Source organism: Mesocricetus auratus, unplaced genomic scaffold (assembly GCF_017639785.1).
Source record: "Mesocricetus auratus isolate SY011 unplaced genomic scaffold, BCM_Maur_2.0 Super-Scaffold_4256, whole genome shotgun sequence".
Classification (NCBI taxonomy): domain Eukaryota; kingdom Metazoa; phylum Chordata; class Mammalia; order Rodentia; family Cricetidae; genus Mesocricetus; species Mesocricetus auratus.
Genome location: NW_024429182.1, coordinates 106393096 through 106419846, shown reverse-complemented (window position 1 = coordinate 106419846; position 26751 = coordinate 106393096). Strand labels below are relative to the sequence as shown.

General features: G+C 37.5%; 1 protein-coding gene across 14 annotated transcripts in view; it reads left to right on the top strand.

Annotated features, from left to right (window-relative positions):
- Dlg2 (discs large MAGUK scaffold protein 2) overlaps positions 1-26751 on the top strand; it is a 1919116-nt gene that overhangs the window by 1379018 nt on the left and 513347 nt on the right. For all 14 annotated transcript variants that reach the window (XM_040732003.1, XM_040732001.1, XM_040732000.1 and 11 more), the window contains one exon: positions 6337-6461. In XM_040732003.1, the coding sequence (XP_040587937.1) occupies positions 6337-6461 (125 nt within the window). The remainder of the gene's footprint in view (positions 1-6336; positions 6462-26751) is intronic.

The window sequence follows — 26751 nt, the reverse complement described above, 5'->3', positions numbered from 1 at the left end:
TGTATTCCAAAGTAGCAATCCAGGAGGTTATCAACTAACCTCCTTCCTAGTCATTTTCATTTGGCAGGAGTGGGAGTCTGAATGCATGATCATATCATGGCTCTCCCAGCATATTCTTGCTATTTACTGATTTCTTTCACAGCCATTGCCCTAGCTTCTCACAGGACTTAAAATAATACATACTGTGTGTGTGTGTGTGTGTGTGTGTGTGTGTGTGTGTGTGTGTGTGTGTGTAAGACAGGGTAATCTCTGAGTACATTCAAGGAAGAAAAATATTCATCCAAAACTAGGCAATGTTTCAGAGCTGCTTTTATATGAAAAGGCTGAGGAATGGCTCTTACCTTTAGATGAAAGGAACATGGACACACCCTCCTTTTGAGTATACCCAATGCAAGACTATTTGTCATCTAGCTTCACTCTTGTTCTTATGTATCCTAAGCCCATCCCTCTGCCATGTCCTTTCTTATTTTTCAACCTTCATGGGTATTTAAACTTGACAGTCATCCTTGGAGCACGCATGCCAGGGAAGGGGAGGGGCTAAGGTGCTCATGAGAGGATGGAGTGGAAAAGCAGTGAGAGCTGATGAAGCCTGAAAGTGGGGATATGATGGAAGTTGAAAGACACTGGGTGTTTCTAAGTAGTAGCTCAAATGAACAAGACCTATGTGTCTAATAACATGCGTGGACTGATGGACAAACAGGAGTCAAGGGTAACTACCATGAGATGGCCCATTTCTCTCTTAATTCTGTATACACACTGTTCTAAACAGAAGTCTTTTTAAATGATGTTCTGGGAACTGCAGCAGATGTATCATTGATGGGGGAGGGTTGAAGGAGGAAGGGGAGGAGGCAAGGGAGAGGGAACTGGGATTGACATGTGAAGCAAGCTTGTTTATAATTTAAATTTTAAAAAAAAGAATGGGAAGATAAGAGAAGCTCCAATTGTTACCAACCTACATTGAGAAATGATCAAGAAACTTTGTCAAAATTCATGAGAAATGTGTGTTTGTTTCTAATGGCTTTACAGACTGTAAATGCTCTCAGAACTTCTTTTAGATTTTTTTTTCAATAACCCTCTTCATTTTACTATCCTCAAGGAAGTCATCACATAGTGCCTAAAATATGGAAATCACTTGATAATTATTGCCAAGTAATTATTACTCCTTCTCAGCTATCAGTATTTTTTCTTCCTCTCTGTTGGCACCAACAGTACTCTCAAACTCAATTAACATTCTAAAAAAAACTTAACTTACTTCTTCCAAATTTGCTTTCCTGTCTTGCAAGTGCCACAGTAAGGCCTGTGCTAGTCTCTACATCATCTGCTTCCATCTGACTGTCAGCTTTGTAACATGGCTTTCCTTATCTCTATTTGACAGAAAAGAAAACTAGACTCAAATTTGAGAATGGCAGACTGAACGACCAATTTCAGGTTCAAATGCTCCAACTCCATGCTTATTTACTAGTCAATACTACTTTATCAGAATTTTTAAATTTTTTATGATGTCAATACACATGGTTTAAAGCCTTTCCAAATACAAAAATAAGAATATTTATTACTATGTTAATTATCTTCCAGTACCAAATGAATCTTGAACTCAGAAGAAGCTGGGTGAAGTGAGGAAAACAGTGCTTAGAACCTGAAAGATCTGTATTTGCATCTCAAATCCACTGAATAGCTGCTGTGTATCTTTAAATAAATGGATAAGTCTTTTGTTTGGGTCCTTAATATGCAAAAAGATGATAGTACTACTTCTCAGGTGAGGGAGACAAAGGAAGCCTATGTCACTGTTTAGAGTGGAACAAAATGATTTGTTCCCTTGAGAATTTTTAGGTTTTAAAGTAGGACTTTATAGCTTTTAAAACTTTCTTTCTAAGTCAAGTATTATGATATATTCCTATAATTCTAGCTACTTGGGAATGTGAGGCAAGGGAAAGCCAAGATTAAAGTTATGCTGCATAACTTGATAACACTTCTCTTACAATAAAAAGGGCAAGCAGTGTGACTCAATTATAAAAATGTTTGCCTAGCATGCACAAGGGTCAGTCTCCAATTCCTACCACAAGACACTGTAGATGAGAGCAGGAGATTTGAACTTGGGCTTGTCCAGAAACTGCTCTGATTCACTGAGTGAATTCCCTAGCCCATCACAGAAACCCTGTCTCAAAAAAAATCACCACCCAACAATATGGATGGATAGATAGATGATAGATGACAGATAGATAGATAGATAGATAGATAGATAGATAGATAGATAGATAGTTTGAGAAAGAGAATGAGGGCTGCTGCTTTGAACCATATCTCTGTTATGTGGATGTTTGCTTTCAGAAGCGTGTGTGTGTGTGTGTGTGTGTGTGTGTGTGTGTGTGTGTGTGTGTGTTCTTTAGAATAATAATGCCACAGCAAAGCATTGCACATACATATAACTATTTCTCTGGGATAAATTCCTAGAGCATGACTACAGAAAATAGTATTTTAAATAAGAGTTTAATTTCTAAACTACAAAAAATCCTGTCTGTAGAACATTATAAAAAAGCATGAGATTTTGTTATGACTTATCTTTCTCTTTGGCAACGTTTTCAGAGGAATAATTTTTTTAAAAAAAGGGGTCTTCCTAGGGAAGTAGTGTTTGTAATACTGGAAACCATCAGTTGTTGCTTATTCTGGTGAGAGTTGATGCAGCAGGAAGCACCATTTAGCTACACAATGGCTTGTGCTTTTGCAGGGAAGTCAGCAAACGTGGAAAATTGGTAAATAGAAGAAAGAATAGTGCTGGTCACACACATCAGTCATGGAATCTACCCAACCAAAAGTACATAAAAACCAACCTAGAACACTGTACAGGTAGTGCCCTCACCATCGTGACACCTCTAGTTTCTATTAATGGTGTTGGACTTCAATATTCAATTTATTAGCAACAATTTTCAGGATCTAAGAATGTCAGCTAGAGGTCAACCCGTTCCCAAGGAGAGATGCCACTTTGAAGAGGAAAGAGCTGAGACCTGCACTAGTGGCCAGAAGCTCTGGGACAGTTGTCGGCGGATTAAAATGACTCAGCCATGGAGAGTAGCAGGCAGCTTTTCCTTAGGGTGCAATCCACTGTGTGTTGTAGGCTGATGAAAACAGCTGGGAGAAACAAGAAGGGAAGGGGGAAAGCACTTCAAATCAGTTTCCTCCTAAATTCAGACAAAGCTCTCCTAAAACACACAGTGACTAACCAGACACATCTGGAAGACTGTAGTAGGACTACAAAAGCTTTTGAGATTCTTGAGATCAGAAACACAAAGCAAGTTAAAGTCTGTTTATATCCACATCTTTCCGTTGTGGATTCCCCATCCATTCATCCTTTTCGTTGGCAAGGATTTGGGGTCAGAGAAATGCATAGTGTGGAATAGAAGAACCACCACACTCTCTGTATGGTATTCAGTTCTCAAAACAGTGGTTAAGTGTTCCTTTGTCATAGTCAGAGCAGTTACTTTCAAGATTTGTTGAATCACAGAATGTTTTAAAAACACAGTAGTGATCAACTTTTCCTTCTAAAATTTCTTAAAACATTTCCTTTTCTCTATCTCAAGAGTAGTTTTCCTGTATCTAGTCAGTATCCCAAAGGAAGCCTAAAGTCATCTATCTTCATTCTTGATGGACTTTTGAGTCCTCATACTTTTTGAGTAATCAACTACTTTCTGAGTATAGGGCCCCCCATAACTTCAAAACCAGCATTTCTTACATCATTATTCCTCTGGAGCTAAGTCGCAATTTGACTATTCAAGCCCTACCTCTTTCATGTAAGAGCACTTGCTGCTCAAGTATGTGCTGTTGTTCACCTAGGAAGGCTACCTTGGATTTACAGCACATATATACATAGTCACACTCACCAGGAGCCCCAGCAATGGTCAGGGGAAAAGACAGAAGGATGGCAAGGACTTGTTGGCCAGTCAGCCATCCTAGGTCAAAAATGACAAACTTCAGGTTCGGTGAGACCCTGTCTCGGGGAAGGGTAGAGAGTCATAGAGGAAGGCATGTAACATTCTCCTCTGGTCTCTTGATGTGCACACACATGTGTGTGTACCCCTCCCCTGTGTGCACATATAGCACACTCACAAAAAGTATGGCTAAACATTACTTTGGCATTTATTGTAGCCTAACTATCAATTTATAGCTGACTTTATCATGACATTGAGGTTTTATGACTAATTGAGTGCCCTAATTAATTTCTCAGGAGTAAGTGTTAAACTCTTACTCTTTATCTGTTTTTACCCCAGAGTGAATCTTAATCAAGCAGTCACAAATTGAGTAAGCTACATTTGTTGTGCTAGAATGAATAAAATTAAATATCAAGCAAGATCCCTGTTGAAAAAGTGGTGGCATGATGCCTGAGAGGCCAACAGGGATCCAGACTCCATGAATGTAGTCTCAGTGAGGAGGCCACAGAAATCACTGGGGCCTTGGGTAGTAGATCAGTGTTTACCATGCTTTATGAATGATCTTTGGGAGCCTATTCCAAGTAGAGGGATGCTTTCTCAGCCTGTACACATGGGGAAGGGCCTAGGTCCTGCCCTGGATGAAATGGCAGATTTTAGAAAAAGATATTTTAATAGACAGAGCCACTATGCGGTTAGGGAGAAACCTAGTGCTAGAGAAATTCTCAAGAATCCCACAAGGATGACCCCAGCTAAGACTCTTAGCAATAGTGGAGAGGATACCCAAACTGGCCTACCCCTGTAATCACATTGGTGAATACCACAACTGTCATCATAGAGCCTTCATTCAGTAATTGATGGAACCAGATGTAGAGATCCACAACTGAAAACCAGACTGAGTTCTGGGAATCCAGTCAAAGAGAGGGAGGAAGGAATATATGAGCAAGGGAATCCATGATCATGAAGGGGAAACCTATAGAGACAGCTGAACCAAGCTCATGGAAACTCATGAACTCTAGACCTACAGCTGTGGAGACTACATGGGACTGAACTAGGCCCTCCTTATATGGGAGAAAGTTGTGAAGCTTGGACTGTCTGTGGAGCCCCGGCAGTAGGGTCAGAATCTACCCCTGGTACATGAGCTAGTTTGTGGAAGCCCACTCCCTATGGTGGAATGCCATGTTCAGCCTTAATGCGGTAGGGAGGGCCTTGGTCCTATTCGAATTTAATGTGCCAGACTTTGTTGACTCCTCATGGGAGCTCTCACCTGTGAGGAGGAATGGAGGGTGGGCTGTGGGGAAGGGCAGGGGGTGGAGGAGGGAGAACTGAGGCTGGGATCTAAAATGAAACTTAAAAAATAAATTATAGCCGGGCGGTGGTGGCGCACGCCTTTAATCCCAGCACTCGGGAGGCAGAGGCAGGCGGATCTCTGTGAGTTCGAGGCTAGGTTGGACCGACAGCCTCCAAAACAATACAGAGAAACCCTGTCTCGTAAAAACCAAAAATAAATAAATAAATTATATAAAGAAGTGATGGCATATGGCCTCAATGAGATATTACTTTGTTATTTATAATCTTTAATTTTAAAGGTGCCTAGATGTACAGAAAAGATTTAATATAATGTGAACTGAAGAAAACATCAGAACACAATTGTGGAAACAGAATGTAACCATGGTGATATGGATTAGAGAGAATATGTAAATAAATGTTTGGAGATGATAAGTGAATTTTGAGGGAACTTTCATTATGCCTTATTTTTGGAAGATACATGGATACTGGATGCTAATTCCTGTAATCTAAAGAAATATGAACTGTGAACTACTTAAACTTTCCTATGGAAGAAATAACACACAGCTTGTCTATTGCCACTGCAAATAAACCTTGTTCATCCCTGGAAGCATCTCCTGTAGTTCTAGAAGGGGGCCCTGTCTTATGACTTCTGAGTGTGTTACATAGAAGCCATTTATTTGACAAATAATCTATTAAGCAGCAAAAATAAAAGCAGCAAGGCAAAGCCATCAATTTCCACTATTGCAACACATCTTGGTTTTTATATAACTTCTTTCCATTGTTCATGTGAACATATATTTTCATAGCAGGGTATTCTAAGGATTCTTCGCATTTCCTATGTGCTTAACTTTCAAGTTTTCTTTCTTATGAATTAATAATGACTATCTTAATTGCTTCATAAAAGAAGCTTTGTTAAGTAAAAATAACTACCATGTCTTGAGTTATTGCAAAGCAAAGACATGAGTATTCTGACCTTGCTTTGTCTGCTGACAGAGAACTTTATGGCTTTGTACGTAAGACTGCTATACCCAAATTTCCATTTGAGTAGTAACATGATAACAGAAAAAGCAAAGGAAACTGGGTTTTAGATTACAGCACATCATTTAATATCCACTTATTGTTCCTACAGGGAAATTCAGGCCTGGGATTCAGTATTGCTGGAGGGACAGATAATCCCCACATTGGAGATGACCCTGGCATATTTATTACGAAGATTATTCCGGGAGGTGCTGCAGCAGAGGATGGCAGACTCAGGTAAAAATTGAAAGCATGAAAATGGCTTGGGGAGTTGATCCACTGCATCAGTGAGTCACATTTGGAGAATGATAATTCTATAAAACTTCTGAACTTAGAAGGTTATCAAAGCTTTCTGTAGTGACTCTGCAAATATCTTGCTGAAATTCAAGTCATATTTCATTTGTGTATGTTGATGGCTACCAAATGTGACATTGGATCAAACACTGTGGGGAGGGGTTATAGACACATCTTTAATTCTCATGGGACCCTCTGCCTACTTGGAAAGAACAATAATATGAATTAATTACTGAGCAATATAGTATCTAGATTCAATACTAGGAAACCATGCACTGTCACAGACAAGCATACAGAAGCATTCGTATGGTGTTCTATAGATGTTTAGAAAGTGTCAGAAACTGCCCCATTGGAAGATTCTAGATCTTAAAATGTTATTGGATAATGCATTAAGTAAGTAAATAAATCTAAGCTGGAACATGAAGAAAGAGCAAATTGTCTGGGAGAATAGAACAAAAGCAGCTTGCTTTGGAAGAAGACTGTGTGCTGAGTTCAAGGTGTATAGTAGAGCCACGATAGCACCCAGGAATGAACAGTAGCTGCTAGGCTCTACTCTATGATAACCTAGAAATAAGTTGTGTAAATAAGAATCAACAGAGTGGAGCAATTAGTAAATAATACAAAAGGCAACTAGGAATTAAGATCAACCTATAAAAGTCACAAAATAAATAAGGGTTCAGAAGCTTATGGATGCCATCCTATAGTTTATTTACTACATAATATATAATAAAGCATAATATATAATATGACCCTATCAGATTAAAGAGCCTCATATGCCAAGAAGATTCAATTATATCTTTAGGTTACTTAAATTTTTTTAAACAAAATCTCACAATACAGGTAAAGTTACCCTCACACTTGTAGTACTATTTCCTCAAACTGTCAAACACTGGGATTATAACCGCATGCCACTCTGCGTGGTTCTATCTTTATATCATCTATCACGTAGATACAAGTGTCTTAATAAGTGCTTGCTGAAGAGATGCCTTTGATATTAATAAATGAGTAAAGAAGAAGAAAGAGGGAAAATTGACCTGGAGGATAGGAAGGGCATTAAAGGAGGTCACTTATGAGTCTTGTTAAAGACTATAAGGAAGATTCTTCAAGAATTGTTGATAGAGAGCAGGTTTTATACCCTAGGAGAAAACGGATGCATACCTAGATGCAACAAGAACAACTGGGACCATATAGCTAAGGATGGGTGAGATAACAAGAGACAGAATACCACTAAGAAAAATATCAACTGTAAGATAAATTCTGGATAAGAAGCAAGGCCCTGGCTGCAAGAAGGTCACAGTGATAAGATATTAAAGGGCAGAATGTAGTGTCCAGGGAGAAGTTCTGCCAAATTGATTCAGGACAATTCTTTCTGAAACTGGACTGAGTGGATCAAAGCTAGAACTTGTGGTCAAAGTCTCCAGGGATAAAGCTAAGAAGAGCCTTCCTTTAGTTTGGTAAAGAAGTCAGTCTACCACATACTTAAGGCAGATCCTGTAGACAAAGACGGCATTGGACAGCATGGCATCACATTGAGAAATGTGCCCTGAGTAGCAGGAATACACCCTGGCTCAGTCTGCTTTCATTACACATGAATAATCAGTTCTACTATTTTCCCTTGGAAATAGGCAAAAACACATGTTCCCTAGCAGACTGTTCTGATACCATGGTTATATTAGACAGCTGCAGCTTTGCAGCTTGGTGAGGAGAGCTGTATTTTGTTTTTATGTTTATTTGCATGTGGTTTCATCCAGAAAAGTTCCATAGGAAACACATGCTTTATGACAATTACCAGGTTGAGCTGAGTGATTTTCAGGCATGAAATATCCATGTTGAGCTGTGAGAGGTTTAAAACACATGTAAGTATGATTCTATAAGTCAAGATTAGATTTGCTAAGGTTGGATCATAGGTTCCATTTGATATGTTTAGACATGATCTGGGTATGCTAACTTATGTCTATAATCCTAGCATTTAAGATGCTGGTACAGGAGGATTGACATGAGTTTGAGGTCAGCCTTAGCTAAAAGGTGACTTCCAGGCCAACCAGGGCTAGAACGTGATACTCTGCCCCAGTGAGGGTGGAACAGGCAAAAAAGAAACCAAAATGGTTATGGAAATATTTTAGAAATTCATGGGCCTTGATCAGCATCCTCAATTGTTTACTGTCTGAAAGAGAAGGACCGTTCACCTCCTAGTAAATTCTGCCTCTGGGTTTGAGTTCCTAAGTTACCTGCTTCCTCTGCAGTTAGGAAGAGATAACAGCATTTCTGAGAGAACAGTCTCTTGCTGCCTGAAGTCATGCACGGAAATCTCATATCTGCATAAAACTTAATTTCATAATTATGTTGCACGTAATCCTGAAAGGTAACATTTGTAGAGTCTTCATTATGCATGAGGCATTCTTACTTGAAACCCAATCAACAATTTTCTTTATTCTGATCTGTCATTTGCCCTTATTCTGGGCTCCTAGACTATGTGTGAATATCACCTCCCCGGGTTGTGCACTGAAAAATCTGAAAATTTCTGTTCTAAGCTCCTCCCTGAAACCATAAGATATACCTAGTCCCTAATCTAGAGTACATTCTTTGTCTATATGAGAGAGCTCTTGGGTTTCCCCTTCATTTAGGTAGATCCTTCAAATATGACCAAGGCTCCTCCCTCCCATGTTCTCGACTGATGTGGAGATATCTAGAGTTCAAAAACAACTATCAGCTGAAAATCTGGCTTGTGATTTAAATACAGATTATTGACACTAGGGGAAGAAATAATGTTCAAGACTCACATTTTAAGGAGGGGTAAACTGAGGCTAGGGACAGTGACACCTAAAATATAATGTCTTGACTCAAATAATGAGCTGTCTGAAGTACCGTCAAGAAAGACTAGTACACAGGTCTAAACTAATGCCATATAAGCAGATCTCAGTGTGACAGGACCATTGCAGAAAGCTGGAGTGACAGGATCAAAGGAGTTCCATGTCTGTCAACTAATCCTGAGGACACTGAGGGAAGTGCACTGTACAGACTCTAGGAAGGCATGGTATCTAGTGCATTGTTCCTGCCAGAACTGACCTTGGCAGAGTGAAACTTCCCTCATTAGTGTTTTCTGTCTGTCAGTTGGTAGCAGTGCTGACTATGTCACTAAGATGTTCTGAAGGTTCAATGAAATTACCTAAGTCCAAAGCTATGCCAGGCATATAATAAGCACTCACTAAATTCTGTCAACACTTCCCTTTTCTCCTTATCTGCCAGTCTACATGTCCCTCATCCTCATTTCACTCCATGTTCCCTTTCCAAGTTTCTTGTTCCTATCTTTTTAAGTCATCTTTCCAATGGATTATATGATGGTATGATATTAAAGGTGACAGAAATGATATCGTTTGAAGCTGCTAAATATCTAGTAGGTACTTAGGCAGTGATGGGATAGGAATATGTGTGTGCATACAGGAGTGTGTGTGTCTGTGTGTGTCTGTGTGTGTGTATGTGTGTGTGTGTGTTTTGTGTTTTTCTGGAAATCTTACAAACATGAGAAACTTTTTTGTCCATGTTAAGCTATACCCAAAACAGTGTGGTTGTGCAGGTTTAATGCATAGGTAAACTGAGAAGTAGAATTCTCCCTAGATAAAGTAGACTCCAAACTGAGGTTTAGTTCCATTGGTTCTCCCAGAAAACAATACAATATTTAGAATAAGAGGACTTAGGTTTCATAGCTATGTGGCCTTGATCCCTTTGAAGCCCTCTGTTTTCTGGTTGATCCATTTGACATATGCACAGTTGACATATGGCCATGTAGCTTAAAAAAACTTATGGAGAAGATTACATGAAGAGTAGATCCATGAAAACATTGGGTAAAATGTGTGACCCCCCGCAATGTAACTCAGTTATCTGCAGACCCAGCAAATCAGCACAACACTGAACTTGAACCCCAAAGCTTCAGAAGCTAAGAATAAACATAGTTCTATGAAAACTCATATTATAACCACCCTACCCCACCCACTGTCAAGAGCCTTGTACAAGTCCCTTGCTTAGACCAATAATGATAGAACAGACATTTCTCAAAGTATGTTATCATTATTCCCCATCCTCACCTATATACACTACAACCAATAGTACATTTCTTTGTTTCCTTTCCAGTTATTTAATTAACAGTAAGATGGATCATTGAGGAACTTACAAGTCACTAGTATTTTATCTTCTAGAAGCAATCATTATTATTGGATGGCATTCCTTGGCTTTAAAAATTAAAAAGTGGTGGAGAAGCCATTTATTTTCTTTCAGAGAAAAATAGGTATATTTACATCTTCTGAAGAATGTGTTTATTTCTGTCCTTGTATCTGAAATATAAAATGACTTCAATGTAGCCTGATGTTCCTAGATTGCCAATGACCAATTTTGAGATGTCTTCCTAGGGAAGAGCTATCACATGACATCCTTTGCTTGGCCATGAAGCAATGACATTTTACACAATGGTGCATTTATTAAACCTGTCAACAGCAAAAAAACAAAGTGCAGAAGTAGGCTGCTTGCCAGTTTCCTGACAAGTGACACAATTTAATCTCCTAGCCCTCGACACAATCATTTCTATTTCTTGACAGAATGAAAAAAACTGTTATTTTCTTTAGATCTATTGCTGCATTTATTACCTCTATGTCTGTTTACAAGTAAGGGTGCTTATAAAAGCCGAGACAATGTGCATGTTCATTTCACACCATAATATTAATTATGCTGAGATTGCACCCTACTGACAAGATGACTAGAATGTATTCCCTATGTGTAAACTACATTGTCTTTCTTAGTGTCCTTGAACAGTCATACTTTTGTGGTTTTGTTGATTTATATTCACTAAGTCACAATGACTTAAGAATATGTGGAAAAGGAAATTAAGGCAGGAAGATTGAAGGAAACAGAGAAGAGGGAAAGATAGAATAATGGAAACATTAATGAATAAAGATTGGTGATCAAGTGGAGAAAATAAATCTAATTTTGAATTGTTGTCTGAAAATCACAGGCACCAAGTTTAACAAAATACCTACTAGCATGTTAGTGTGAACCTCATGTTGAAGAACACACTTTCAGACAAGCTAAGGAAACTAAGTATTTCCAGTAAGCAAAATAATGTAAGAGATCATTTAACATCTAGAGTACACTCTATTTTGCAATTCGTGAACATCTGTGATCACAGATAAAAACTTTATGAGTCACTCTGTACAACATTTCAATTTTCACCATAACCCAACCATTTATGGCATTCAAGTGACTATGATTATGCTAAATTTTCCATTCAAAAGTGGAGACTTTTGGTGCCTTCAAAGTTAAGCCAACTTTTTTTCATTGTTATTCTGGTGTCAAAGGAGGTCAAAAACCCAGCTGTGACTTTGAGCAGAAGATCCCATTGAGAAGGGACACCACTCTTTAAGGCAAGTGGCCTCCTTAGAAGGGTGAATGATTCATAGATTGTCCCCTTCCATCTCCAGCCACAATGAATAAAATAGAGGAAGTGGGAACAGTCCTGTCCTTTCTTTGGTTTGCTTTCACCCAGTCATCAGTCTTAATGTGTGGACAACCTACTTGGACAAGAGAAGAACTTATTTTCAAAAGAAACCTTGAAGTGACTGTCAACAGGATGTCTATAACAATTGAATATTACATGAGAAAATTTCTAGGTGATAATTCCAACTTCAGAAATCCCCTCAAGGATTCCTACATTTTGGCCTCTCACCATATGTATGGATGTGATATGATTGAAATATTTTTTGTTTCAAGCAAGATTTGGTTTATTGCTGTTATTGTTGTTTTCAGAATACTGTTTTGAGAGTTCTGGATATCTACATGCCAAAGAGTAAATCTGTGTCGCTACATCACACCATACCCAAGCATTAATTCAACATGATTTATAAACCTAAATATATAAGCTAAAACTATTAAATTTGCCAGGTGTGGTGGTGTATGCCTTTATTCCCAGCATTAGTGAGACAAAGAGCAGTCGATCTCTGTGAGTTCAAGGCCATCCTGGTCTACAGAGTGAATTCCAGGACAGTAAGGGCTATGCATAGAAACCATGTCTCAAAAAAATTTTAAAGCATATGAGTAAATCCTTATAACCTTAGACTAGGCAGTTGTTTCCTAATACATAAACAAAGTAACAAACAAGAATATTGATAAGTTGGACTTCAACAAAGTTTTCTTGTTTTCAAAATACTTTGTAAAGGTTAAAAACAATCTTCCAAACCAATAGAAAAATATTTTCAAATAATATATCTGGTAATTTGATTATAGACAAAATATATAAGAACTGCTATAACTCAGCAGTAAAAGAAAAAGATACAATTTGAGAGTGGTCAAACTATGTCTGCACTAGTTTATTGTCCCAGCTGAAACAAGTTACCACAACTTGTGATTTCAAGTTATACAAATATGCTTTTTTGTAATGTTAGAAGTCAGAAGTCTGAAATCAAGCTTCCTAAAACAAACTCAAGAGGGTGACAGGGCACTTCAAGGCTCTCTGAGAACATTTGTTTACTCGTTTTTAGTTTAATTACCTTTTTACTCCCACTATCTGAAGAGTTTTTGCAATCCATCACCTCATAAACATGTCCTCTGTCAAAGTACAGCAGTTAAAGCTTCCATCATGATACCTTACTCTGACTGTATCTCTTCTCACCACCTCCTGTTGATAAAGACTCCTGTGATGGCATTGGACCTGTTATACTCTGTCAAAGTGCTAAATAAAAGCAGAGTCCATTTACCAGAGGGAACACTTTTGTTCAGGCTCCATATCCATATACGTACCCTTTATATAAGCAAGAGTACCATATATCATTTCCAAAACATGCCAGCAAATATTTGACCTTATGCCCCAGATTATTCCATAGGTAACAGTTCTGTTTTCAAAGCTGAGACTAAATTGTAGGGTTCCTTTAAAGGCCAAGTGTTTCATGAAATACAGTTATCTAACTAGACTCAAGAAATAAAACTAACCTATCACCTCCTCACAGAGGGATGATGGTATTGCTAAGATGCAGATTATATATATAGTATCTGTGTATATACATACATACATACATACATACATACATACATACATACACACACACACCCCTTAAGTTGGCTTCCTGGGCTTTAAAGTTTCCTATTAATTTCTAACTCATGCTGTGTGCATAGGGAGAAACTCCTGGAATCATATTTTACATCTGCAGCTAGCTCAGAATAAAAGCTGAAAGAGCCTTACACTGCTCTAATGAAGTGAGAGACCTGGAGACCCTCCATAACTCAGAGGTCCTAGCAAGGTTACAGAACTTCCTTCACTGTCTTTATCCCAAAAGATTGAGCCCTGCAGAGAATGTGAGGAGCTTTTCGTTTTCTAATTATATTCCAGCTTTCTGGTGATTTCTGAGAAGCTGAGAAGTTCATAATTTTATTATCATGGCCAAGAAATTGAGTTGACAGGCACCCACAGCTAAACATGGAGCCATACTCCCGGAATCCAGTTGCGGAGAGGGAGGAGAGATGATCAAAGGAGCCAAGATGGTGCTGGAGAAACCCTCAGAAGCAGATGACCTGATCTAGTGAGAGCATGGAGGCCCTAGTCCTAAAGCTGGAGAACCAGCATTGGACAGAACCAAGCCCTCTGAATGTGGGTCCCAGCTAGGAAACCAGTGCAGTCTAGGGAACCTCTAACAGTGGAGCCAGTGTTTATCCCTAGTTCACAAATGGTCTTTGGGAGCCCATTCCCTATGGAGGCAGCCCAGACACGGGAAGGAGGGGCTGGGCCCTCCCACAAATGATGTGATGGACTTTGATGGTCCCCTGTGAAGGGCCTCACTATCCCTGGGGAGTGAGTAGGGGGTGGGTTGGAGGGGCAGTGGGAAGCATGGGAGGATGGGAGGGTGAGGGAATGGGAGGATGGACATGTAAATAAGAAAGCCTCTAAAATAAAAAAATGAAAAAAAAGAAATTCAGTTGTTTTGTTCAGAATGAATTTCCAGTTCTCAGAAGATCGAGTCATAAAAGCCTTTTATATATGGGTATATATATATACATATATATAACTAAGAATTAATTTCAACTTTACACGTTATACCACTAGTTTTTTATTGTTTCCTTAACCTCTAAGAAGGCATGTTGCCATTCCTGCAAGTATAAAGTCACTGAAAATAAGCTTAACAAATGCTAAAATCATATATAAGAGTTAGAGCTCCCTGCTCCCCTCCTCCACTGGAAAAAAGACAGAGCCAGGGCAAGGCATTAGTTAAACTGGTAAGAACAGATTTTATTTGAGGACTGCTGCAGTAGAGGGAAAGAGACTTCAATATAGAAATGGGGTCATTTCTAAATCTCACATAGAGAAATGGAGATTTACAGACAAGGAGCAGGGTGATGTTTGGTAGACAGAAGTGATAGACGAAAGCACTGGGGTAAGGGGAGAGATGCTTGCTAAATTGACCTAACAGGATTATTTCTGAAGGCTCTGGTGATCAGATACCAGAGTAGGGGATTCTGCCTTAAGCTGCTTTGGCAGAATTCTTGCTAAAAACAGGCATGCAAGTCTAATAAGGGTGGATCCTAACTCTCAAGGTCAGAGCCTCTGAGAGAAGGGACCAGACTAAAGTTCACTTGGGGAGAGGACTTAAATTTCACTGAGGTTATAGAATGTGAATTGCCAGGTTGACGCTGATGTTGGCAGAAGCTGAAGCAATGGTCAAAAGAAGTCTCACATGATCTTTTGAGCAATTGCAAGCCAGACAACCTTTGGTACAGGTACCCTTTATCCTCTGTGATATCTCTTACACGGTACTCACATCCTACCCACGACTGCCACCTCTCCAGGGAAAATAAATTATGCTTTAGTTTCCCAGAGGAAGTAAAATTGAAAGTCAGATCCAAGTAGGTTATTTAGACTCCTCATAACTCAATTCCAGGGATTTTCAGCATCTGGAGAGAACCCTGGGTTCACAGCCCCTCCCCAGATACCCCTTTCTTCTTTTCCTGAGAAGACCCTGGAGTATTATAAGGTGCTACAATTTACATACCCAAACTCCACCTACTTTTTTTTACATAGTTGCCTAAGAGCCACTTTTGAGCCTAGAATTGTGCACTAAGCTGGTATCATTAGCCTGTGGATATAAACTTGGGAAGAAGTTCACATAGCCACAAAACACATTGCAATCCTTTGGCTTTGCAATTCCCAGTTGTATCTACTTGGGTATGACAGGAGCAAACTCAAGGGATTTGCCTTGTCCTGAGATTATAGATTTTTCTTGCAATGATCATTAATATTAATCCTGTAAATGATAACTGGAAAGTATGATAAAGGCAATATGTTCGTAGTTTTCAGGCGCAGTAGAACTAAAATTAATAGGTACATGTGTTTTCTATAGTATTATTGGCTTTTAGAATTTCTTGTATTGAGTTTGCAGCATTTATCTCTGCTGTCATCTTAATGATGCCTAAATTATTTGCTTTAGAAGACTGCCATTTTATTGACAGATATATCCTAGGAAAGAAAATATGAGACACTATAAGTCCCATTAATACAGCAGTATTATGTTCATGTTCTCTTGTTCATTCATTAATTTACTTCTTATAGCATCCAGCATTGTATCTTATCCACAGTAGGAACTTAAATCCAATCAGAGCATTCTTTCTCTTGGCTTATTACAGAGACATCGCCGTGTTCATTTCTTATGAATGAATGAGACTCAAAATCTGTCCACTTCTCTCCCAGTACACGTGTCTTCGGTTGTTTAAAGATGATTAACTTGGCATATACTCGATAATCTATGAACACACACACACACACACACACAAGAATCTATGTACACAAAGCCCCACCAACATGCAAATCACAATATTAAAAGTTCAATCACTAGAGATAGAGAGATGGTCATAAGCGAAAGCATGTTTTGTTTTTGCAGATGACCCAAATTTGGTTACCGGCATACACGTCAGATGTCTTACAACCAATGTCACTCCTGCTCCAGGAAACTCAACACTCTCTTGTAGCCTACTGAAGTACCTGCACTGATGTTAATAGACCCATATGTGCACGTTCTCACACACACACACACACACACTCACACACACACACACACACACACACATACACTTAAACAAAAGTAAATCTTTACTAAAATAAATGTCATGTAAATCATCTTATGAGAAAATGATTGATTGGCGTAGACTGCAATCTAGTTATATTACAACACAGTATCAAAAGATAAGAATTCAATAACTTTGTATTTGAAGATAATTATGTAAAATAATTCATTTTTCTTGCAGAAACCATTGAAAACACAGCATTTCATAAGTTAAAATCATTAATAATGCCATCACCAATAAATTTACTTATCATATTCTCACACTTAAGTACACAGTTTCTTTTTTCTTTTGGTGTGTGTGTTTGTGTGTATGTGTGTGTGTTATGCTCTATGTGCTATGTGGTGACTGCAGTGCATGTACTAACCACTGTAGGTTGTACACTTGGGTCTGTGTGAGTCTGTGTATGTGTGTGTATATACATGTGTGTGTGCATATGTGTGTATGTGTGTACATATGTGTATTATGCTGTATGTGTTATGTTGTGTGGTGTGGTGTATATACTTATCACTGTAGGTATTTGAACATGCATTTTGTGTGTGTGTGTGTGTGTGTGTGTGTGTGTGTGTGTGTGTGCAGGAGAGAGGCTGACATCCATATCTTATTCACTCTCCATATTTACTTTTGAGGCAAGCCCTCCTCTGAAACAGAACTGAATGGATATGATGAGGCTGATTGGACACCTAACTTCAGATTCCACCCTTCTCTCTACTCCTGCCTCATTACTGAAGTTACAGATGATAATGATAAAAATAATTAATTTTTAAAAAGAAAAGCTTACCCCAAAATAAACCAAATGGGCCATTCATTGCCTTATTACTCCAACACTTGAGCTAAGAACTCACAAACATCCTCAGCTCAGTGAGCTAGAATCAGCCTGTGAAACTCATTTTGTCTAAGTCATTTTGGTTACACAAGTTAATATGGTCATTTGAACACAGACATCATGGTATGTTTTATACTCTGTAAGACACAAGTAATAATTAAAATGTTGGTATAATTTTGTTTCTTCTTTACCTTCAATTTATTTCCTTAGTTATTATAGTCCAGTTCAGTAACAAAGATAGACAATAAAAAAAATTCTAGGAGAATTCAGAATGCTGACTATGTAACACTGCCCACACCTGGCCAACTTTACTTCTTCTTCTAAATAGATGTTTCCAAAACCTTCTTTTCTTCCTCCATTTCCTGGAAAGAAATGAATCTAAGTCTAACCCATGCTTTAAAAGAAAAGCTGAAGTCCCTTAGTGTCTTTTCCTATTAAGGTAGATCAAGAGCCCCTCTAATACCCCAAATCCATCAATTATTATCTTTTTTTAAAGAACTCATTTGATCACTACTTCTCCTATAGCCTACATCTCTAAAACCAGCCTTTCTCCAGTCCAGTCATTCTCTGGATATTCAAATGATTTATAGCTGCTATTTTTTCAGAAAAGGTACATTTAACAAACATGGCATGAGCTGTACCTATCAGAAGAACAGTTTTGCACATAGTCTCTCTATGTCTTTCCTTTATAATCTTTCCTTGTCAAATTCTAGTCTTGAGTTCCTCACAATCCCTCAACCAATAACAACATATCTATTAACATCACTGGTACAGTATACTTAGTCAAAGCAAGTATAATCTGTTTGTTCCTCTTCGTGGTCCATATTATAACACTCTGTTCTTGGCTCCTAGTTTCTCATGCTTGTCTCCCTCTGATCAACCCTTTGTATGTCTCAACTTTAATCTCCTCTAAGTTATTGGTCTTCAGCCTTAAAAACCAAAATGAAAACAAAAAAAATATCCCCAATTGTGCTCCATTTTTCATGTTTCAAAATAGCATGCTGTTTAATCATAAATTTAAATACTAGTACAGGATTACCGCCTTCTGTAAAAAAACAGCATGTTTTCCTATTACATAACATTTCACATACTAACTGTGGAATATAACTATGTACTAATTTGAGGCTATACTTAACCATTTGAAATAATTTTCCTCCTCGAACTTTTGTTTCTGTTCTACATTCTCTCAGAGTTTTAGCCTGATATTTTAATGTTAGACCTTTATATTAAACAAAAATGCATGTATAAATAAAGTTAACAACCCAAATTCTCTGTGACTATAAAACTTTAAATATTTAAATTTTTCTTTAAGACAAAATTCCTTCTATTATTGATATAAAATTTATTAAAATTACTTCAGTATATTAAATAATTTATTTGCAATTCTAAAAAAATGTAATTACAATAGGAATTTTTTTCAACAAGACAAATACAACCACATCTACCCAACTTCTCCATTTGAGAATGCAACTGTATCTAACTGGCATATTTCTACATTTTATACATGAAAAAGAAGATGTATTTGGCATGTTTCATAAATGAAAAACTTCTAAGTAGTCAGAAATCAGTATCATAGACCACCAGAGTTGTCACCAGGAAAATGTGTCACTTTAATTGTAGTTTTCTCTTATCTTCTGGAAGCTTCTCTGCCCTGCTGCCCTGCTGTCCTGCTGCCCTGCTGCCCTGCTGCACGTACTAAGTAATTCCACAAAACTTCTCATTATAGAATCCTCTGCTCTGTTATGCTCCCAAATGAAGTTTCACGGACAGTTATAAGGTCATGCAAAAAAACTCTGAATAACTTAGAACAGTTGGTTACTTTGTACTTCAGAAGAGAAAATTATGACTTTCAATGAACCAGATACTTAGAAAGTAAGATGACCTTTGTGAGCAAGGGTGCCCTTCTTCCTTTGCCTCCAAGCCCAGGCCTCTGGACTTTTGTCTGTAGCTGAAGAATAATGTGGGAAACGAAGCATAGGTTTGTAAAAAGAAATCCAGCCTGCTTTTATAAACTCACAAAAATGTCACCAGTAATTTCATGAGTTTTCATCACAAAATTAATTTGGTTTATGTTGTGGAATGTGATTAAGCTTAGGAAGAAATGATGAGTTTGTAAATTGTAAAATCATGTAAACAATGATAGCTGATTTTTAAAGCTCCAGAAAGGTCAGAAAACAACCTTGCTAATCATCTTCCCTTGAAAATTAGTAGCTTCAGGCAATTTAACATTATCTGCTGTATAGGGAATTGCTCACAACCTATGCCAGAATCAAATAACTCCAGTAATTATAGGTTTGAAGTTAAGAAGGTCCTTGAGCTACAGCTATCAGAATTCAAATTTGGGCAGCAAAATGATACATACTTCGTTACTAGCAAGTCCAATAAAAATATTTTCCTACTGTTTATTCATTCATGTTTCCATTCAACAATTCTGTTATTTCACTTTTGATTGAACAACTATTTTAGACTTAGCCCTCTTCTATTAGTTATAGATGAAATAATAAGACAACATTTCTTCTCTAAAACATTTACAATTTTATTTGTTGTTTAGAAAACAAACAAGTATACACAATGCACACATTATCGATTATTACAGTTGCATGATTATTATAAAGAAACAGTTCACTATTTGATTTTCAGTAATGCCACATCATGTTAGTGAATATTTGTTTGTTAGATGTTTAGATAATTCTGTGGATAGATGTTAATGATAAAATGTGAATTTTGTCTCTAATATATTTGATGACGAAATAGAACAGGGGAAAGTAGCACATGATGACTGCCTGGTAGCTACTTTGCATTAAGGGGTCATGTAAGGCTTTTTGGAAGGGATGGCTTTTAAGGTCAGATATTAGGCACAACAAATAATATAGCCAAATGAAGACGAAGTCTTTGAAAGTATAGAAACCAATAAGTCCAAATATCCTATGGCCAGAATGAGCCAAATTTATAACAGGAATAAAAATAGGGCCACCAAGGATGAAATGAAGTAGAAAGTAGGGCAGTGGTTAAAATAACAACAACAACAAAAATGAGTAGGCTAGAAGATTTAAATGAGTATGGGATGGGTAACACTGTCTGCATTAGGTTTCTATTGATGCTTGACCAAATTCTTGGCAGAAAAAAGTCATTGACTGGCTACCACACTTCTAATTTATTTATGTGTTTATCAAGTCTACAACCTGGGTCAACTCTGTTCCAGTCACCACAAGAGGTGCTAAGCATTCCAAAGCAAACAAGGTAGATTTTTCCCTTGAGTGATTCACAATTTATAAATGAAAATAAAAATAAATGCTTCTTCCCTTTTCTCACTTCCAACATGTAATCCAGTGACATATTCAGTGACATATGTAGATCCTAATAAGTACTCTCCTCTGTCCCTTCTACCTGTCAGCATCAGAGCTTCCAGTACAGGAGCACCCTGTGCTCCAAGGATAGCCCATGCTTTCTTCTGTCCTCCCTTGCAAGCCTAGTTAAGTCTTCCTCTGCACATGAAGGCAAGTGTGGGGGGAGTAGTTTACAAAGCAATAATCTAGTTTCAAGTATAACCACCACTTCTGTCTCCTTTGGGTTCAAGTCAAAATTCCTTATCAAGTCTTGCAGTTCCTTCCAAGCCTGATCCTGTGACCCATATATCAGCTGCTAAGCTGCTTCAGAAGTTGGATTCCCTCTCTGCCCACATCATGAACATCTTACATGACCCTCAATCTCAGCTGCCTTACCTGCTCTAAGAAAACTCCTTTGAAGATCTTAAAACAAATTCTTCCAATATGTTCTACAACATTTGCATGGAAATTTAGTAGCTTGTTTTTCTAATTCTTCTGTTAAACTATAAAGCAACTTCAGAGTGATCATCAGTATTGAAAAGGAGGAGACAAACATCTCTCCCATACCATGCATTTCTGGTGTTATAGTAATAAACCTTGGTGAAGATAAAAAGTGAATTAAGATTTCTCCAATGGAAAGAAATAAGGAAATAAGAATAATTTGGCAATTTGATCAATTTGAGGTGTACTCTTGACTTCCAAATAAATAAATTCAAGGCTGGGATGACACTAAGTTTTGATGTGTAAAACAGCAGAGGTAGAAGAGAATTTTTAAAAATCATTGAATTCAACATGAAAATGCAGGAGAAAATTGCCTAACTGAATAGTAAAACTACGGGACTAGAATTTGTGCATGACTTATAAAACCTAGTGTTCTTGCAGTACTTTGTTTCTTGTGATTCTCAGTTTCTCACTGAAATATTCACCACTATCATTAAACAAAGGTGAATTAGAATGAAAACAAGTATGTAATTTTGAGTCCCATGTGTCTGGGGCAACATCCATGTCTAGGGTTGGAAGACATTTGAATAGAGGGAAATGAAAGAGTAAATCTAACATTTAAAGACACATTTCCTAAAGTCGAACTATTTTACTGTATGGTAGGGCTAGCAAGATACCCAGTCATCCTGCAGGTTTGGATGAGAACCCACCATGTCTTTGTTTGCACTACAGGCTTTATGAACAATGAGAACTTCAGTGATCCCGAAACATTTCTTGAGGCCATGGAGTATGAACTTACTCTGAATGAAGCCGGATTTAACTTAAAATCTGGAAGATATAAAGCAATATGAAATAAAATACAGTGGCATGTTTGGAGAACAATATGAGAGGAATGAGTTCAAATTTAGTCTTCATACATGATGTTACTTCTTAAATGAATACTATCAGACAAATAAAAATAAATCACTGTCTTTATGTTATGTGTACTAAGTAAATCTTGACGAATAGATGGGTGAGCAGAAACACTGACAAGTTTGATTTGGGAAAGGTAACCTTCCTTTGTTTTAGAGTGAAGTAGAGGGCAACTTATTAGCCTGGCATCAGAAAAGCAGGACACTGCTGTAGTAACTGAAACCAGGTGGAAGGGACAGCACCCATCTCATGAAAGTTGACATGTTGTCCTCCTGTCCGTGGACAGAATTTTTTAGTAGGCAGAATCAGCAGTGTCCAGCCCTGTGGTTCTCTCTCTTTGAAATCCCCATCCGATGCCTATTTTCTTTGTTATACTCATTAAGCTGCCTGGCTTGAGATTTGTTACTGGCAGCTCTGCTTCTCCAGGAAAGAGCCAAAAGACCAATCACTGGTGCTGAAATAGCAATTTCTTCCCCTGTTGTGGAAAGCTGTGATGTTTCCCAGATGACAGCTGCAGAGACTCCTGAAAGCATTTCATATAAGGGAAATGAAGTGGCAAATGGAGAGAGAGAGAGAGACAGTGTGTTCACTGTAGAAGATGGCATCTATGCATAATAAACGCAGTTACACTCATCCAGAGTTAGAGAAGAAAGCAGAGTCCTATGATTAAAATGGAGAAGAAAGCAACTGAATTGGCTAATGCTGAAGGAAAGGTGTCAGAAAGAGTCTAGAAAATGAAGCACGTGCTGGAAAATGGTTTGCATGTGCATAACTTCTTACAGTGTGCCTCTATGGTCTCCTTGCCAGCTTGCCTTTGAGATTTGTTCCAAAGAGTGAAAAGTTGCAAACTGAGACACTCAATTCCACAATCATAACTCAAGATTTTCATCATAATTGTTTGACATTATTTTTTTTTGGTTTTATGAGACAGGGTTTGTTTGACGTTCTTAAGATCAAAAACTTCTATCAGATTGCTCCTTCAAAACCTAGAATGCCAACAGAACTGACAGGTGTAAACGGAGTTTCTGTTCTATCTGGAACAAAACCCATTTATTATCAAATAAAAAGAAAGAGGCTTACATTAATTATAAACTGTATGACCAATGGCTAAGGCTTCTTATTGACTCTCTCTAAATTATTAACCCATTCTATTAATCTGTGTATCTCCATGTTGTCTTTGCTTACCAGTAATGCCTGGCCCTCTTACTCCCTCAGCAGTTATATGATATCTCTCTCTCTGGTGACTCTCTTCCCAGCATGCGCCTAGTCTGGTAGCCCCACCTATGCTTCCTGCCTAACTACTGACCAATCAGCATTTTATTAAACCAACAAGAGAAACATATATTCAAAGCATTCAGAAGGACATTCCTCCCATCAGTCAGGGTCATTAAGAATTTCTTCTAGACCTGCTTAATAAGAAATCTTAGAAGGCAGGGAGTATGACTCAATGTTAGAGTGCATGCTTATATATGAACAGTTCTAGGTTCCACCTCATAGATTCTTTTTTTCATTCAGGCATAGAGGCACACACCTTTAACCCCAGCACTCAAGAGGTAGAGGTTGGGAAATCTCTGAGTTGGAGGTTTGCCTAGTCTACAGAGCTCTAGGACAATCGAGGCACACAGAGAAACCCTGTATAAAAAATAAAAATAAAAAAACTTGCTGTGTAGAACACGCTGACCACAAACTCAAAGAAATCCATCTGCCTCTGCTTTATGAATGTTGTGATTAAAGGTATGTGCCATCACACACTGCCTGTATAATTATTTTTAACAAACCAGAAAGTGTGAGTGCTGTATTACATGAACTTTGAAATTGCACAAACATAGCTTACTATTACCTCTTTAAGATTCAGTCACAATTATTAAATGAAAAAAACTTTATATAACCTTCCTATTTTGGTTATTTGGTTATTTTGTATATGGAATATTTCCAACTATGTGATAGACATTGTACTTTTTAATCAATCAAAGACCACAGGTTAGTACAATGTATGTTTATAAACTGAGTAACTCAGTTAAATTTTGAGTTCAAACGAAGATGAATAATTTTAGTGTAGGCCCCAACTTGATATAGAACAGTCTAATACTTGGTATTAATTCCACAATCTCCCCAACAAGAACTCTATAAGAATGTTGATGTTTACTTTGCATATTATGTGCCTCCAAAACATCTGTCTCTTTACTCTCCTGAAAAATATTATGTTGTGCTCATTTCTTTGTTTCTACCTTCAGTTGTAATGTGGTCCATGATCTAAATATGAAATTTCAAAAAGGGAGAACCTTAGTAATTTTTAAGACTTTAGTAATATTTATTTATGCTTTGTGAACAGAGGGGAAAAAACCAGGAATGTACTAAAGTGAGTTTATAATGACTGAGGGTGCTTGTGTATAGCTGAAGATGCTCAGAGGACTGGAGACCAGTCAGAGGGTGATGATTTTCAGGCTAAGGCTGACTTGAAGCTATCATGTGAATCAGATCAAGTAAAGTCTTTCTTAGGGAGCAGAGGAAGGGTCTTGGGGACATTATGCTCACAAGGTAACATTCATCAAAAGTCTTGCTTTTAAATTTTTGTTTCTGAAAATGGCATTCAACTCATTCCTTCCTCCATTTTTAAATAAAGCAATGGTTTTTCTACATCTAGATTTTCCTCTTTTCTCTCCCTATGTTATTTTTCTCTATTATGTTTTCTTCATATGCTCTTTTATGTAAATGTTGCAGACAAAACTACAGACTTCTATGTGAAACAGCAAACACTGAGTGAAAGTGTCAGGTGCAGTAGTACAGTGAAGAGAAAGTCTGTATGCAAATGGATTACTCAGACAATGGCTCAGAGCTATCATAGAGGATGGGCTTTCTGCTGGGATGATGAATTATTTGAGCTTGAAGTTAATGATACATTTATGTGCCTTATAATGAAGGGGTGACTTTACTCACAAAGGTTATCTGCACTTGGAGTAAACAAATTCATTTTAAATAGCCGTGGCCTTCTGGCCAGATTCTATTTCAGGCACCTGGAAGGAAGGGGAGTTGAGTGCCCTAGTTCCCTAGCTTGACATTCTCTCCTTTTAAGAATTTCAATGTAGAATCATCATCTGTTTTTGTTTCAAGGTAAAGCAAACAACTCTGAATTCTTTGTGTTAGCATGGAGAAGGATAAAACCAGTTGGAAATCATGTCCCTGTCCTTACCAACAGTGAGTGACCTTACCATTGGTACTCCTCTATTTATAAAATGAAGATCAATATTTCATGAACTGAAGTGAGAAAAATTACTGAGGGGACCAGACTAATACAGTACACAGTTGGTATGCTAATGAGAATTTTACATTTCTACTGTATTCACTTTAAGCAAATCACCCTGAGCAAGTCTTACCTATATCAGTAACATTCATACCTCCAGGGTTAACACTTATCTACACCTATTAACTGTCTGCTGTCTCCTCTCCCCAACTATGGCTATTCTTCCTCTTTTCTTATGGGAATATGAAATCCAAAGAAGTGGGTATCTTATTATGCTGACCCTCTCTTTGTAAATTTTGTGCTCTCTGCACTATGTTAAAGATTCCTAATTCACCTATGTATTCAGGAGCAACCACATGAGTTAGACTGTTTTTATTATGCTTATAACTGATAATTAAAGATTTCACTGTACACAAAAGGAAATAATTAATTAGAGTTGAATAGATGTTATTTTAAATTTTTTCTATAGCTCCCATCTATGAAAAATAGTGGTCAAGATATGCTTAGTATTCTGAACATAAGGTAATGATAAACTATGCTTTTTCATTATTATGAGAAGGCAAAATTATCCACTCTCAAAGGACCAGCTGCACTAGGGGAGCTGGCATCTCTGATGCATGCCTTCATTCTCAAAAGTATTTTAATTGGTGGTTTTTGGGATTTTTTGTTTTGTTTTGTTAGGAAGGAAATGTATGTGTAAACCTATTAAAGCCATTCCATCTGTTCTGATTAAATAACATCACTACCTCTTAAAGAAATCTTTCATTTCAGGATTTAAGGCTGCTGCATGCTCTCATAAAGGCAAGGGTTGCAATAATAGCTTCTTAAACAGACATAAAAAGAATTATGGGGAAAATACACTTAAAAACCCTCCCCATGCTTTTATATAATATGTTCATGAAAAACTTGTATTTTGAATTAATACATATAATATACATAAAATGGTGCATCACGTTAAGATATATATACACATATAATACATGCGTACATACATACATATTAGTAAGAAGATTTGGAGGGTCCAGGTATATTTCAGTACTAGAGTACTTACCAACTATGCATAAAGGCCTAGGCTTACCCACCCAGTGCTGTATAAATAATAAATACAAATATAAAGGTGGTAAGTAAATAAGTAAATAGATAGATGATAGATGATCATCATCATGGGGAAGATATATTAGACAGACAGACAGATAGGAAAGAAGGATACATAGATTCATAGACTATGGAACAAATCTAGTCTCTGTCTAATCTGCCAATAGAAAGGCTTAACTGCTTACATTATTACACATTATACTAATTTCTACAATGGACATCATCTTATTCCACAAAGCTGTAAAAAATCCATTGTTAGGAATATTATACATCAATACATACTGCACTGCCAATGTATTTATT